At 35.4% G+C, this 17,673-nt stretch overlaps 1 protein-coding gene across 1 annotated transcript in view; it reads right to left on the bottom strand.

Moving 5' to 3' along the window:
- LOC103517377 (ubiquitin carboxyl-terminal hydrolase 43) overlaps positions 1–13,898 on the bottom strand; it is a 28,126-nt gene extending 14,228 nt beyond the window's left edge. The window contains exons 1-3 of the mRNA XM_026829490.1: positions 12,784–13,898; positions 12,055–12,182; positions 9,755–9,895 (exon numbers count right to left, since the gene is read on the bottom strand). Of these exons, the coding sequence (XP_026685291.1) occupies positions 9,755–9,895; positions 12,055–12,182; positions 12,784–13,630 (1,116 nt within the window). The 5' untranslated portion in view covers positions 13,631–13,898. The remainder of the gene's footprint in view (positions 1–9,754; positions 9,896–12,054; positions 12,183–12,783) is intronic.
- Between the last annotated feature and the right edge of the window lie 3,775 nt (positions 13,899–17,673).

A 17,673-nucleotide genomic window follows, 5' to 3' on the forward strand; every position in this document is an offset into this window, starting at 1 on the left:
TTTTAGTCGTAAAGTAAGCGGTTCTTAAGCTAATCGTACCTTTGTAATGGAAAAAATGGGCTATTCCCCAAAGTACGATACCTAAGGTTTTATACGATATCAACTAAAATAGACATTTTCTTCCGAATAAATTCGTTCTAGATAGATGGCTTTTAGTTTCATATGGCTTTTATTGACCTTTGCACCTTCATTTAAGACTCCCGCGGCCCACCCCTTGTAAAGGCCTTGGGCTAGTTTGGGGACCTTGTAGATCAGGTGTGCACAAAGTGCGGCCCTTGAGCTCCTTTCGTGCGGCCGGCAAGCTCATTTCGATTTTTAAGGAAAAAATCAAGAAAAAGTAACATTATTCAAAAAATGTGGAAGAAAATGAAAATGTGTTAATAGGATTTTTATTATTATTTTTCTGAAGGGTTATATACGTAATTCAATTTTTTTAAAGAATTTGCCTGCGGCGCGGTGATCTTTATTTTTTGCTCCTTTTAGTGTTCAGCTGTAAGTAATGTCTAGAAAAAATTTGTAGAATTATCTAAGCTTTAGACATCTGCATACTTTTTTGAAAAATTTCGCCTGCGGCACATTAGATTTGAAATTTGATCAGGCTGTATTTCCAAAAGATTGAAAAATAAAAAAAAAGCCCTCGGCCCTAGTCTTACCTCAAAGCACTCCTCCAAGGTAACTGTACCACCTTGCTATGTACTTCTAGTCTTACTGATATTTAATTTTAATATTTTTAATTTTTGACCAGGTGGCAAATTCTATGACTTCTTCAGATTTACTTCACATTTTCAGGATTTAAAAAGACTTTTTCACGACTTTTTGGTCAATTTTCAGATTCCATGACCTTTCCATGTTTTCTAGGTCGCGTATTAATCCTCCGGATAGTAAGCTACTACAAATAGGTAGTTCTGTGAACTGTAGACCTCACTCAAACTCTTTTGCCAAGCTGAGACGAATGTACGTATGAATGCAAAGAAAAGAAGGTATCTTTACGTAGGTACATCTTACGTAATAAAGAGGACAGGGAAAAGGGTTTTTATACTTACAATCCCTCAAAAGATTTAAAGAATGGTTGACCTTTTCATCAAACAATAGCTTTACCAAGAATTGAGGTCTTTTGACGAACTCATTTTTGTAGAAAGAACACAAGGGTGTACAAGGGTCATAAATGCACTAATTTATGTATTGGCTTGACCAAAAGTTTGGACGAAAATTGGACCAGGGACACCAAATTTCAGTGATCGACGTGCCTTGATTCAAGGAACATATGTATATGTAGGTACCAGATATCATCAAATTCGGACGAGGCAATCGGAAGTTACCGGACAAGGCAACCAAATGCAAAATGGTCGAGTTAAAACGTAGACCTTCACTTCGTTCGGTCATCTACTATCCGTATAGTGACGGTTATTTTTTTATGCTGGGTTCTACACACGAATCCGGGATTCGCGAATCCCGGGTTCACTCGGCAACTCGGGATTCGCTTCGTGAGTGTTCTACACAAGCCCTCGGCCCTAGTCTTACCTCAAAGCACTCCTCCAAGGTAACTGTACCACCTTGCTATGTACTTTTAGTCTTACTTCAAAGCACTCCTCCAAGGTAACTGTACCACCTTGCTATGTACTTTTAGTCTTACTTCAAAGCACTCCTCCAAGGTAACTGTACCACCTTGCTATGTACTTTTAGTCTTACTTCAAAGCACTCTTCCAAGGTAACTGTACCACCTTGCTATGTACTTCTAGTCTTACTTCAAAGCACTCTTCCAAGGTAACTGTACCACCTTGCTATGTACTTCTAGTCTTACATCAAAGCACTCTTCCAAGGTAACTGTACCACCTTGCTATGTACTTCTAGTCTTACATCAAAGCACTCTTCCAAGGTAACTGTACCACCTTGCTATGTACTTCTAGTCTCACATCAAAGCACTCTTCCAAGGTAACTGTACCACCTTGCTATGTACTTCTAGTCTTACTTCAAAGCACTCTTCCAAGGTAACTGTACCACCTTGCTATGTACTTCTAGTCTTACATCAAAGCACTCTTCCAAGGTAACTGTACCACCTTGCTATGTACTTCTAGTCTTACTTCAAAGCACTCTTCCAAGGTAACTGTACCACCTTGCTATGTACTTCTAGTCTTACTTCAAAGCACTCTTCCAAGGTAACTGTACCACCTTGCTATGTACTTCTAGTCTTACTTCAAAGCACTCTTCCAAGGTAACTGTACCACCTTGCTATGTACTTCTAGTCTTACTTCAAAGCACTCTTCCAAGGTAACTGTACCACCTTGCTATGTACTTCTAGTCTTACTTCAAAGCACTCTTCCAAGGTAACTGTACCACCTTGCTATGTACTTCTAGTCTTACTTCAAAGCACTCTTCCAAGGTAACTGTACCACCTTGCTATGTACTTCTAGTCTTACTTCAAAGCACTCTTCCAAGGTAACTGTACCACCTTGCTATGTACTTCTAGTCTTACTTCAAAGCACTCTTCCAAGGTAACTGTACCACCTTGCTATGTACTTCTAGTCTTACTTCAAAGCACTCTTCCAAGGTAACTGTACCACCTTGCTATGTACTTCTAGTCTTACTTCAAAGCACTCTTCCAAGGTAACTGTACCACCTTGCTATGTACTTCTAGTCTTACTTCAAAGCACTCTTCCAAGGTAACTGTACCACCTTGCTATGTACTTCTAGTCTTACTTCAAAGCACTCTTCCAAGGTAACTGTACCACCTTGCTATGTACTTCTAGTCTTACTTCAAAGCACTCTTCCAAGGTAACTGTACCACCTTGCTATGTACTTCTAGTCTTACTTCAAAGCACTCTTCCAAGGTAACTGTACCACCTTGCTATGTACTTCTAGTCTTACTTCAAAGCACTCTTCCAAGGTAACTGTACCACCTTGCTATGTACTTCTAGTCTTACTTCAAAGCACTCTTCCAAGGTAACTGTACCACCTTGCTATGTACTTCTAGTCTTACTTCAAAGCACTCTTCCAAGGTAACTGTACCACCTTGCTATGTACTTCTAGTCTTACTTCAAAGCACTCTTCCAAGGTAACTGTACCACCTTGCTATGTACTTCTAGTCTTACTTCAAAGCACTCTTCCAAGGTAACTGTACCACCTTGCTATGTACTTCTAGTCTTACTTCAAAGCACTCTTCCAAGGTAACTGTACCACCTTGCTATGTACTTCTAGTCTTACTTCAAAGCACTCTTCCAAGGTAACTGTACCACCTTGCTATGTACTTCTAGTCTTACTTCAAAGCACTCTTCCAAGGTAACTGTACCACCTTGCTATGTACTTCTAGTCTTACTTCAAAGCACTCTTCCAAGGTAACTGTACCACCTTGCTATGTACTTCTAGTCTTACTTCAAAGCACTCTTCCAAGGTAACTGTACCACCTTGCTATGTACTTCTAGTCTTACTTCAAAGCACTCTTCCAAGGTAACTGTACCACCTTGCTATGTACTTCTAGTCTTACTTCAAAGCACTCTTCCAAGGTAACTGTACCACCTTGCTATGTACTTCTAGTCTTACTTCAAAGCACTCTTCCAAGGTAACTGTACCACCTTGCTATGTACTTCTAGTCTTACTTCAAAGCACTCTTCCAAGGTAACTGTACCACCTTGCTATGTACTTCTAGTCTTACTTCAAAGCACTCTTCCAAGGTAACTGTACCACCTTGCTATGTACTTCTAGTCTTACTTCAAAGCACTCTTCCAAGGTAACTGTACCACCTTGCTATGTACTTCTAGTCTTACTTCAAAGCACTCTTCCAAGGTAACTGTACCACCTTGCTATGTACTTCTAGTCTTACTTCAAAGCACTCTTCCAAGGTAACTGTACCACCTTGCTATGTACTTCTAGTCTTACTTCAAAGCACTCTTCCAAGGTAACTGTACCACCTTGCTATGTACTTCTAGTCTTACAAAGTTCGGCCAAGCCTTTTCTACAAGTTTGGCCATGCCTCGGGATGAACGATGAACTAGCGGTATTCTGGAGCGAAGCGACGGAATTCCGCTAGTTAATTATAATATTAGGCCTAGTACCCACCAGCAACACTTTCATCACAAACATTGTTTCTCAACAATCCAGAAATGTTTCTGCTACTATAATTACAATCCAGCAACTTTTTCCCTTTCTACACTACTTGTTTCTGAAATTTTCTTGACTTTTAGTATGTACCTAACAGATTTCATCTTGGAAATTTTTGGATACCAAATATTTAGAGGAGTGAGTGCAATGATGGGAAAGAAAAGTAGGTAGGTGCTACGTGAATGAGGAGCACGCAAATTGTGAAATGAATAAAAGGCGGGGTACAGAAAGCTGATTTAAAAACTTTTTTGGAGTGAAATGGCAGGTTTATTTCTTTGGACACTTGATTTGTTTTGGGGGAATGACTTGGCGAGGGTTTTTTTTATGCCACGAAGTGGTACATGGGGGGGGGGGGGACCGTTATCAAAACCCTACTTGAAAACTAAGTAGTTATTATATTTATTTCTCATATAATATGGTACATAGTAAGTTTCCAATTATGGGCTATTAATAGCAGACATAATTGTTGTTCATGATAGCTGAATTCCGTCGCGAGGCATGGCCAAACTTGTGGAAAAGGCATGGCCGAACTTGTAGTTATCAAACTAAAAACAAAAAAAAAAATCTTGGGGTGCACCTAGGGTGACCTCACAGCACACTAGAGAACCACAATTTGAGAAGCTCTGATCTAGGTAAAATCTGTGCTCACTGTCTATTTCACAAAGAGCATAGGTACCCACTTTATTTATTGATCCCATTTGACTGGTAATTGAGTAAGTAGCTACCTATAACCTATATTAACATTTTTTATACCTGAACTGAGCTTGAAACAAAAACAAAAAAGAAAAAAAATGCCAACCCGACCTTTTTTTTTACACTTTGTTTATTGATCCCATTTGACTGGTAATTGAGTAAGTAGCTACCTATAACCTATATTAACATTTTTTATACCTGAACTGAGCTTGAAACACGGAATGAACGAAGGAGTTATTACAACGCACATAATATTTATTAGAGTGTGCCAACATTGTTTTTAATATCGTATGAAGGTTTTATTTTTCAAAGGATATACATTATACATATAAAACAGAATAATGGAACATTGAACAAACATTGTTTTTAATATCGTATGAAGGTTTTATTTTTCAAAGGATATACATTATACATATAAAACAGAATAATGGAACATTGAACAAAAACAAAAGAAATAGGTAACACTAGAAACAACACTTGAAATAGGTACTTATAGAGGTAAACTGGCTACAAAGTTTACCTCTCATCATCATGTTTATCAATCCTAGGATTGCCATCCTAGTTAGCTTAGTTGTTAGTGCATCTGCCTTGTAAGCGCTAGGCCGCGGGTTCGATTTCCGCCCGGGGCGGATTTTATCCTGATGGGATAATGTTCGTTCTCGGAACGGCTGGCTTTCTCCTATCCTGTCTTCCTTCTCTCTTCGATTTCGGGACGATAAGACCTTAGCCTTAGCAGTTACAGTTCCCTCTGTCAAACCTCTCGAAAAAAATCCTAGGATTGGTTTGTAGTTCGCCACTCGTTTCTATTTGATGTTTTCGGAGATGAAGACGAAAGTAAAAAACTACCCTTTTAGCAGTTACAGTTCCCTCTGTCAAACCTCTCGAAAAAAATCCTAGGATTGGTTTGTAGTTCGCCACTCGTTTCTATTTGATGTTTTCGGAGATGAAGACGAAAGTAAAAAAAAAAAACTACCCTTTTTTCTCTGCAGGTAATTGGCCACTATCTGTACTACAATTTCATCAATTCGGCCATCGTGGCTCCGGAGGCGTACAAGATCATTTCATTACGGCCTGGTCAGGAGATTAGCACGGAACAGCGACACAATCTGGCCACCGTAGCCAAACTACTTCAGTTCTCGGCCGCCAAGAAAGGTGAGTTTTATTATTCTTATTTTTTTTAATTGGGGATATTATGCAGGTCAAATTTGGTGATCAGAAGTCAGGTAAGCAATATAATGATCCGGCCTGAAAGATCAATTGCTGATGAATTCGGCCCGAAGGACCAATATCCGATTGAAGCATATAAGACCAATATCCAATTAAGTATTATTAAATATGTTTATATTAGACATCCTAGGTTATAAAGTTATGAAATAGGTAACTACAAAACTTATTACCTTTATATGATACAATGGATACACATTCTACAATGGATACAGAACTTGTATCCATTGTATCATATAAAGGTAATAAGTTTTGTAGTTACCTATTTCATAACTTTATAACCAATTTCCAATTTCAAAGCGTACTATGCAGATCAAATTTGGTGATCAGAAGTCCGGTAAAACCCAGTGAAGAGTAATAAGTTATTTCTTTTACATCTATCTGATGTCATCAGAGCTGATATTCAAAGAAAACAAGGAAACTGGAACGACATCGAAAGGGAGCAGAAATACAATGATCGAAATTGGGGGAGAGGCTTCATACATCGAACCGTCCCATGATGGAACGATTATGGATTGATTCACTTTAGTCACCAACCTCAGTGGTGTAGTGGTTAGCGCGGTGGACTTAGGATCTGGAGGTTGGTGGTTCGAGTCCAAGTCAAGTCATAAAATTTAGCGTAGTGCATTAAGCGGGGAACGACATTTGTGACAAGCATTTATTCTTAACACAATTAAAATTCCTTTGTATTGATACTTAAGGGTTTGTTTTTTACCATAAAGAATGGATGATTTGATTTGAAATAATAATATGAGCTCTCTAAGCAATTTATGTTTGTATATGGAATAACTTGATTTTATAATATAAGATAAATAAATTACCAAATAAGTGTTGTTTCACCACCGTTTTTATTTCGTAGCAATAAAACAACTGCTACATTAGACGCATGACGCATGTGGTCTGTGTCGTTTAACGTGAAATATGAATACGAGACCTTGTTTAGACTGCTGGGGTTAAGAGACTCTTCTAGTCTCATTCGAGCAGGATAAACAAGGTATATTCTATGCATAAAACCTTGTTTAGACTGCGAAGTTAAAGGGACTTTTCTAGTCTCATTCGAGCAGGATAAACAAGGTATATTCTATGCATAAAACCTTGTTTAGACGGCGAGGTTAAAGGGACTTTTCTAGTCTCATTCGAGCAGGATAAACAAGATATATTCTATGCATAAAACCTTGTTTAGACTGCGAAGTTAAAGGGACTTTTCTAGTCTCATTCGAGCAGGATAAACAAGGTATATTCTTGGTCTGTGTCGTTTAACGTGAAATATGAATACGAGACCTTGTTTAGACTGCTGGGGTTAAGAGACTCTTCTAGTCTCATTCGAGCAGGATAAACAAGGTATATTCTATGCATAAAACCTTGTTTAGACTGCGAAGTTAAAGGGACTTTTCTAGTCTCATTCGAGCAGGATAAACAAGGTATATTCTATGCATAAAACCTTGTTTACACTGCGAAGTTAAAGGGACTTTTCTAGTCTCATTCGAGCAGGATAAACAAGGTATATTCTATGCATAAAACCTTGTTTAGACTGCGAAATATTCCTACCAAATTTCAGCTTTCTAGGTGTTGTGGTTCTCGAGATAGAGCGATCAGTGTGTGAACTATGAAATGTGAACTGTGAATGAGTTCTCGTTCTTATAATATAAGATTTACTAGCTGAATTCCGTCGCTTCGCTCCGGAATCCCGCTAGTTCATCCCGAGGCATGGCCAAGCTTGTGGAAAAGGCATGGCCGAACTTGTATTTTTATCAAACTAAAAACATAAACGAAACTCAATATTAGGCGAGCGAGGAAAAGTTTTCTCTCCCTCAGTCTCTGCACTCTGTGTATTTCTTATGGTTATTTTAGCGATCAAAAATTGATCATATCTCAGGATCGGTTTAGATTTTCGCAAAATCCTTTCTTATTGCACACCTAGACCATAAAAGGAATATTCCTACCAAATTTCAGCTTTCTAGGTGTTGTGGTTCTCGAGATAGAGTGATCAGTGTGTGAACTATGAAATGTGAACTGTGAATGAGTGAATGGATCTTGTTCTTATAATATAAGATTATTATTATTTTTAATTGTGGCACTCTCAGTTGATATTTTAAGTGTTCAGCTGCAAAGAGGAGTAAAATGTGTGGAAGTATTATATTTAATATTTAAGAATTATCAAGTCAAAAATTAAATGAACTTATACTTACTTTTTGAAAAATTTCACCTGTGGTGCTAAAGTTTTGAAGTTTGATCACTCTGAGGCCGTGGTTATGAACAGGGCTGAGATAGGCCATTCTGAGATGTTCTTGGCAAGTGGAAAATGATGTGGTAACTTAACACAGAGCCTTCATGAGCATGTAAAGTTGGCGGAAAATTCGAAATTTTGATTTTTTTTCTGCAACGCGTACAATCTGAATTCATTTTTTACTTTTTATCTCTAGTTTGCACGACGTTTATATAGGAAATTCGAAATTTTGATTTTTTTTCCGCAATGCGTACAATCTGAATTCATTTTTTACTTTTTATCTCTAGTTTGCACGTTTATATTATACTTTTTTTCATTTAAATTAGATATTACAAACAAGCGAATTACAAAGCAAACAAAAATAAATATAAAATGAATTTTAAAAATTGCCGCCGGGACAGCTATCTGCGTATTAATCCTCCGGATAGTAAGCTACTACAAATAGGTAGTTCTGTGAACTGTAGACCTCACTCAAACTCTTTTGCCAAGCTGAGACGAATGTACGTATGAATGCAAAGAAAAGAAGGTATCTTTACGTAGGTACATCTTACGTAATAAAGAGGACAGGGAAAAGGGTTTTTATACTTACAATCCCTCAAAAGATTTAAAGAATGGTTGACCTTTTCATCAAACAATAGCTTTACCAAGAATTGAGGTCTTTTGACGAACTCATTTTTGTAGAAAGAACACAAGGGTGTACAAGGGTCATAAATGCACTAATTTATGTATTGGCTTGACCAAAAGTTTGGACGAAAATTGGACCAGGGACACCAAATTTCAGTGATCGACGTGCCTTGATTCAAGGAACATATGTATATGTAGGTACCAGATATCATCAAATTCGGACGAGGCAATCGGAAGTTACCGGACAAGGCAACCAAATGCAAAATGGTCGAGTTAAAACGTAGACCTTCACTTCGTTCGGTCATCTACTATCCGTATAGTGACGGTTATTTTTTAGCAAATTGGCGTAATTAGACACTGTTCAACGTCACATGACTGGTATAGCTCTTTATAAAGGGACCACTCTCCATTTTCAAGTTGTAGCAAATTGGCGTAATTAGACACTGTTCAACGTCACATGACTGGTATAGCTCTTTATAAAGGGACCACTCTCCATTTTCAAGTTGTAAAGTCTCTTCCAAATCAGGACAATAAATCAGGACAAGATACAAGTTACCATACTAGCACTAGCCTGTGGTCCAAGGTTTTAATTTAGGATCGTCATTCAGTTAGCATTTTTCGAAGTGCACAATCCATGGTCTGATATTCTTGTTTTCCACTCCGTGGAGTGACCAGTTTATGCTTCTTTCTTATGATGCCTAATGGCCGATTTCGGCGATTGAGCTTTTCCATAAATCCAGTCTGCGGACTGAGCTATTTACAGTTGTTTAATTGCGAATTTCGGGGATTGAGCAGTTTGCATTTTCCACTCTGCAGAGTGGGCATTTTTCACTCATTGAGTGAATTCAGGGATTGAGTCTAACATGTACCTATATTGAATTGAATGGTTACCTGTCTTGGACTTTGTGATGTATACAGAATGGTAACATAGAGAGGTTGGAACTGGTTCCGTGGTACAGGTACCGATACACATAGGAACGGATCAAATGTGTTGGACTGCCTCTGACACCTTGGACACGTCAAAGATGACCTGGTAAACAATCACAGAACATAATTAAGTGGTTGTTTCGCTAGGAAGGACGTGATTAAAAAAGGCAAATGAGGTCTCATTTCAATCCTTGAACAAAGTGCAAGTTTTCCTGAAAGATGGAGACCTCTGCTCCAAAATTTCTTTGGACAAAAACCATGTGTTTTGTAACGTAAAAATCGGACATAACAAGGTAAATCTTTTTTGAGCTTGAAAAAACTCATCAAACCTGAACTTTGGAAATTGGAGATCAGGCTTGTGGTTTTCGGATCAAAATTTTGTGCTCTGGCTTGTGGTTTTAACAAAAACAGATTATCAATTAAAATGAAAAAGTTATGATCTAAAAACTGACACAAGGTCTGCATTATTATTATTATTTTAAGTGGTTTTTTGGACATTTCTTGGAAACAAAGCCAAAGTTAGGAAAATGACCCACAGAACCTTGTTGGAAATGATGAGATCTACCTACCCTGTGCTGTTGTCAGTGTTTTTCTGTCACACCCTGTATAAAAAAAAAAACTTGGGGTGAACCCTGTTCCTGTAATAAACGTTGGTAGAAAAAAAAAATCCAAAAATTATACAGGGTACGACAAAATCCCGACAATTTCGTCGGTAGAAGTTACCAACGAAAAGGTATAAAAGTCAATAATGAGGGAAAATATACAAAAAATCCCACACATAAAACCGGAGCATTTTCCAAAAGAAACGAATAGCATACTACTGTACTACATACTACCATTGTATGTATGTATCTATATGCTACAGCATTTATGTAAATAAGATAAGTGATGGAGAGAGAGAGAGTGAAGATTTAGGATTTAGCCTGTATTAAAGTGAAGAGAGAGAGAAAGGCAGCCTATCTGAACAGAAACATTTGTTTTCATGTAGGTACATTTTTTTTTCTTCTCATTGGGCCCAGTTTCATTGACTTCCTGGACTTGCTCTGCTTAATTTTTCTGTATTTTAATATTTTTCTCACTTAATTTTAGTAAATAACATAATTTTTGTACGAGGGTTACAAGGGCTTAGGTATATTGTTTGAAAATCCATTTTAAAAATCATTTTCAAAATGTACATTTTACATTTCAAATTGGTTTTTAAAAAGCATTTTACATTTCCATTTTTTTTTCTTCTCATTGGGCCCAGTTTCATTGACTTCCTGGACTTGCTCTGCTTAATTTTTCTGTATTTTAATATTTTTCTCACTTAATTTTAGTAAATAACATAATTTTTGTACGAGGGTTACAAGGGCTTAGGTATATTGTTTGAAAATCCATTTTAAAAATCATTTTCAAAATGTACATTTTACATTTCAAATTGGTTTTTAAAAAGCATTTTACATTTCAAATTGGTTTTCTAGAGGCATTTTACATTTCAAATTGGTTTTCAAAAGCATTTTGCACATCTCTGGTTACGAACATGGTCTTTTTTTGTCGTCAGTGAAAACATCATGTGACAAAGAAAAAAAAATTAAGCGAACAAATAATGATAATAATAATAATAATAATAATAATAATAATAATAATAATAAAATCTGGTGTGAACATCACACGACTTTCCTTATCCTTTTGAATGATGATGCTTATTTGGATGTTCTATTGTAAATTTTACAATATCTCTAACCGTTTAGTCAGTATAGCTGAAAACCACCAAAAAACTGTCGAAAACCGCTAAAAAGCGGTCAAAATACCGCCAACTGCAGCACCTGTCTTAACCAAAAGTTTCGTGTCGCATCCTTGTCATATTTGACAGTTGCATACCAAATTTCAAGTCTCTCTACCGTTTTCGAGATATTTTGTTTACAGACAGACACACACACACGGACCAATGGCTGAAACTTTGGATTTAGGCTCTCAAAACGTTTTTTGGAGGAACCTCAAAACGTTTTTTGGCACTAAAAACTAACCATCGAAAATTTGACCCGATTACATTACTTTCCTTCCTATAGGATAAGGAACATTCTACGACCGACATCATGCGAGTCTAATAATGAAGCCCTTGTTTCATTGCTACGAAATAAAAACGGCCCGCCGCGCCGTGCCGCTAAAACACTTTTCTTTCTAGTGTTTCACCGCCGTTAGTCAGAGATTACGACCTGCTGGTAAAACAGTTTTCTTTAGTGTTTCAGCGTCGTTAGGCAGAGATTGGGTTATTGGGTACTTACAGTTTTTCGGAACTCCTGTGGGATGCCACCCGCGAGTCGGGCCACCATTTTCATGGCGCTATGCCATTGCTCAAACCCGCTCTCTCCAGGACTTGGTGATACACTGAACTTCATTTTGGTGTCTTCACCTGAAACAAGCAAAAACAATATGTGTATTGATAAATTTTTATTGTTGGTGTTGTTGCCGTCGTCGCGTCGGTGGTGTTCGTATTATTGGTGTTTTTGTCGTTAGTGTTAATGTTGCTGTAGAGACGTTTTTTCAATCAGATATCGCCCTTGCCTTGGTAACATCTTTTGGATGAGTGCTTTTGGCCCTTGGTCCTGGATACAGTATAAAATGCCATGTCATCCTGGCCGACAATATCTAAACTAAATGCCTAAAGTATTGCTGTAGAGGAGAGTAGATCCTTCTGTTGGTGTTTTTCCCCCTTTTTTTATGAGTTTTTAGCGCCTTCTAGCACAGCTTAATCTAGACCACCAAGGTCTGTGTCAAGCTGAAGTTAATTTATTATCAACGCCAGCAGAAGAACAACATCTCTAGAGAATATCTTGAGCAATTTGTAGCATTTTTTAGTTGTCATTCCTTCTTAACCATTACCAAATTGTAGAATAGAAATTCTACTTCTAACATACCCATACCCAAACGTTTATTTTTGATCCTTTTACCTACTTGCATTTGAAAGAATGATAACATAGACAATTAAGAAAGTACAGTGATTGGTATGGTCTAAATACTTACTTTGATGGTTTTATATTTCTTCTTGGTGGCAGTATTCAAATCCTCATGCACTTTATCCAACAACCACATTAGAAACTCCTGGGCATCATGTTGATTATTCCCTCGGTACTGTGTTCCATATTTATCTATGATCACTTTGAATTGATTGGAAATATCAGGATTGTATGAACATGACCATATTGATTTTAACAGTACTGCTAACTGTTCAGTAACTTCTCCTTTGGTTCCATACTTTTTAGAATTGAATTTATTTCTCCTTGACATATCTATTTTGTATTGATCAAGAACAAAATATTCGGCAAGAATATCTGTATGACTCAAACATTGTAAGATTGCATTGATAAAACAAGTGTTGCCATGATTGCGGAGGCCAATGACACCAGGAACTTTGTCACCATTGGCAAAGAGTAATGGTTTCGGAGGAAGAACACGGATGTCATTAGAACTTAGAGATACCAAACCATATGCTTGACGCCGGCAAGACATGCTATGGTCATATGTAGAACACATATTATTTGATTTATTGTTATGAAGTCCAAGTAAGGATACTTTCTGAACCATTTTGTTGATGAAATGTTTCCAATGAGGTTTACTAAAGATTCCTTTCTTTTTATCACTCATACTTAGCTCCTCAATTACAGTGGTCTTCTCTTTGGATTTACTTTTCCACCTGGTTCTTGTACTGCTCAGGGCTGATTTGGTGAGTGAGAAGGAACGTTTCAGTTTGATTTTCTCCTGGTCCATTTCTTTGATGTTGTTAGTGGATTGATTTTCTTTGCTCAAATCTACATCTGTTAAGGAAGATGCAATCAAGGTTCCTTGAGTCATTTCAGACATAACTAAAGGAGTTCCAGAAAGAGTTTTAGGTAAGGTAGACTTGTTCTTCCGTTAGAACATTGAACACAAATTCACAAAAATACAACACAGCAGTTAACACACGAAAAGTAATCAATGAAATAAAACGGAAAACAGAAAATGGTTACTATAATTATTTTAGAGATATATGAAACATGAAACTTGATTTTTATTTTTTCTAATAATTTATTAATTTTGATGTTTCCAATGTTTCCAGTTTCCATTTCCATGTCCCTGAAGCCTGAAGGCCTGAGCGCCTGAGCGTAGTGTTGGGAATAATCGATTATGATAATCGATTAATCGATTATTATTGATAATCGTAATCGTAATCGATTATAAAAAATAATCGAAAGAATAATCGATTATGAAAAATAATCGGAAAATCACATTTTGGTATTTTTTGCCAATGGAGCAGTTGCAAATGGGTAAAAATTATTAATAAATGGTCAATTCCTATGTAAAAAGTTGGGAAAAAAATCCAAATCTAAGGTCAAAACTCCGTAAAAATAACTTTAAAAGGTCGAAAATTCAATTTTTATTTTCCGTTCTAATGAAAGAGTTCAAATATGTGTGACGTCAGACTTTACGCAGTTGTTTTTTTTCATTATCATTATCATTATCTTTATCATTATCATTATCATTATCATTATCATTTTCATTATCATTATCATTATCATTATCATTATCTTTATCATTATCATTATCATTATCATTATCATTTTCATTATCATTATCATTATCATTATCATTATCTTTATCATTATCATTATCATTATCATTATCATTTTCATTATCATTATCATTATCATTATCATTATCTTTATCATTATCATTATCATTATCATTATCATTTTCATTATCATTATCATTATCATTATCATTATCTTTATCATTATCATTATCATTATCATTATCATTTTCATTATCATTATCATTATCATTATCATTATCTTTATCATTATCATTATCATTATCATTATCATTTTCATTATCATTATCATTATCATTATCATTATCTTTATCATTATCATTATCATTATCATTATCATTTTCATTATCATTATCATTATCATTATCATTATCTTTATCATTATCATTATCATTATCATTATCATTTTCATTATCATTATCATTATCATTATCATTATCTTTATCATTATCATTATCATTATCATTATCATTTTCATTATCATTATCATTATCATTATCATTATCTTTATCATTATCATTATCATTATCATTATCATTTTCATTATCATTATCATTATCATTATCATTATCTTTATCATTATCATTATCATTATCATTATCATTTTCATTATCATTATCATTATCATTATCATTATCTTTATCATTATCATTATCATTATCATTATCATTTTCATTATCATTATCATTATCATTATCATTATCTTTATCATTATCATTATCATTATCATTATCATTTTCATTATCATTATCATTATCATTATCATTATCTTTATCATTATCATTATCATTATCATTATCATTTTCATTATCATTATCATTATCATTATCATTATCTTTATCATTATCATTATCATTATCATTATCATTTTCATTATCATTATCATTATCATTATCATTATCTTTATCATTATCATTATCATTATCATTATCATTTTCATTATCATTATCATTATCATTATCATTATCATTATCATTATCATTATCATTATCATTATCATTATCATTCTCATTATCATTATCATTATCATTATCATTATCATTATCATTATCATTATCATTATCATTATCATTATCATTATCATTATCTTTATCATTATCATTATCATTATCATTATCATTATCATTATCATTATCATTATCATTATCATTATCATTATCATTATCATTATCAACAAGGAATCATATTAAGTATGAAGAAAATTGATTTTTTTTAGAAGTTCGAAGCAACATTGACTTTGGTTGATATTTGGATGGGTGACTATCCGATTTTTATCAAATTGTTACAGTCGCGTCCTTGGAACATATCGGTATATCAAGGATTTGGGCGTAACACTAGACCAGGAGCTTTCGTTTATACCATACATGAGTAATGTTTCTCTTAGATGTCATCGTGTAGGTACTGGGTTATGTCCTTAGAAACTCTAAAGGTTTGTCCTTTGATGCCTTCTGTCTTCTGTACAAAGCTTTGGTCAGATCTCTTCTGGAATATGCCTCGATTGTTTGGTCTCCGTACTACGAAGTTCACACTGACACTCTTGAACGGGTTCAAAGGAAATTTCTTTCCTACTGTAGATACCACTTTCCTAACAAAGTCATTGAGATTTCTTCTCTCAGGGATCGTAGATTGATGACCGGATTCTTCTTTTTTTAACAAATTGCTTGAAGGAAATGTTGATTGTTTCAAACTCTTGAGTTTGATTTCCCTCGATTGCCATCAACGTCTTCGGCGCAAACATACCTACTTTGTTAAACAATGTAGTATCAATTGATGATTCTCATGATTTTTTTTTTTATTACCTCAGAAAAAACTATAAAAATTAAAAAAAAATATTGAGATTAACACGAAGAAAATGCGTTCACTAGATCGCGAGATATAGCTCTCCGAATTACCTCAGAAAAAACTATAAAAATTAAAAAAAATATTGAGATTAACACGAAGAAAATGCGTTCACTAGATCGCGAGATATAGCTCTCCGAACATGAGAGTCTCAAACACGCCGATATCATACATAGCGGCAACAATGTACGTCCCGTGATGACGTCATCTACCAATGTCGTACGACGCGCTGTGAGCTTATCACCATAGGGATTAGAGTTAGGGGCTCAAATAGATCGAATAGGTACCTACCTATCTACGCATTTTGTTATCACTATTTTTCAATATCAGCATAGGTAACTATACCTATTTTCAAATTTAGATATTTTCATTCCATTGTCGTACGACGCGCTGTGAGCTTATCACCATAGGGATTAGAGTTAAGGGCTCAAATAGATCGAATAGGTACCTACCTATCTACGCATTTTGTTATCACTATTTTTCAATATCAGCATAGGTAACTATACCTATTTTCAAATTTAGATATTTTCATTCCATTTTTTTTATCATGCACTTATTCAAGTAGTTACTTCTTCGTACATGTACATTTATTTTTTTATTATTTTTTTTAAGGGTTTTTTTTTAAGAGGTTTGACAGAGGGAACTGTAACTGCTATGGTCTTATCCTCCCGAAATAATGTGGGACCTCTCTTCTACCTTAGCTCTTCTAAAGAAAATATCTAAATAATTTTCCATCTTTCCTACATCAATTAACTTGCTGTTGAACCAATGATCCTGGATTACGAAACCTAAATCTTGACCGCAGTACACTAATAAAGATAACAATGTTATATATTTTGTAATTTTCATCAGTGCACTGCGGTCAAGATCTAGGTTTCGTAATCCAGGATCGTTGGTTTAACAGCAAGTTAATTGATGTAGGAGTGATGGAAAATTATTTAGATGTTTTCTTTAGAAGAGCTAAGGAAGAAGAGAGGTCCCACATTGACGTTTTTTTTTTTTTTTATAAGTACTTTTTGTGAAGGCCAACTCTTGACGTTAATTTTTAACACGAAATGTTTTTTAGGGGGATATCACTTTTTTTGTTGTACAAGGACACACCCGAAACGGCTGGACTGATTTTGATGAAACTTCGAGAATAGCTTCCTTTTGATTTGAATAGGCCCACTAATAACGGATTTTCCGAAACTCGCAGTGGTTTCCAAACTATGATCAAAAAACTACTAAAAATCGTTCATAATCAACGCACAGCCGAAACGGCTGGACCGATTTTGATGAAACATCGAGAATGGCTTCCTTTTGATTTGAATAGGCCCACTAAGAACGGATTTTCCGAAACTCGCAGTGATTTCCAAACTATAGCCAAAAAACTACTAAAAATCGAGCCATGGCCAAAACCGGTGGGTCAATTTACATGAAGTTTGTAAGTAAGATAGTTGTCTTGCCTTTTAGTAAGTAAAGGTATCCTAAGAACGGA

This window comes from Diaphorina citri, unplaced genomic scaffold, assembly GCF_000475195.1.
Source record: "Diaphorina citri unplaced genomic scaffold, Diaci psyllid genome assembly version 1.1 scaffold1827, whole genome shotgun sequence".
Lineage (NCBI taxonomy): Eukaryota > Metazoa > Arthropoda > Insecta > Hemiptera > Psyllidae > Diaphorina > Diaphorina citri.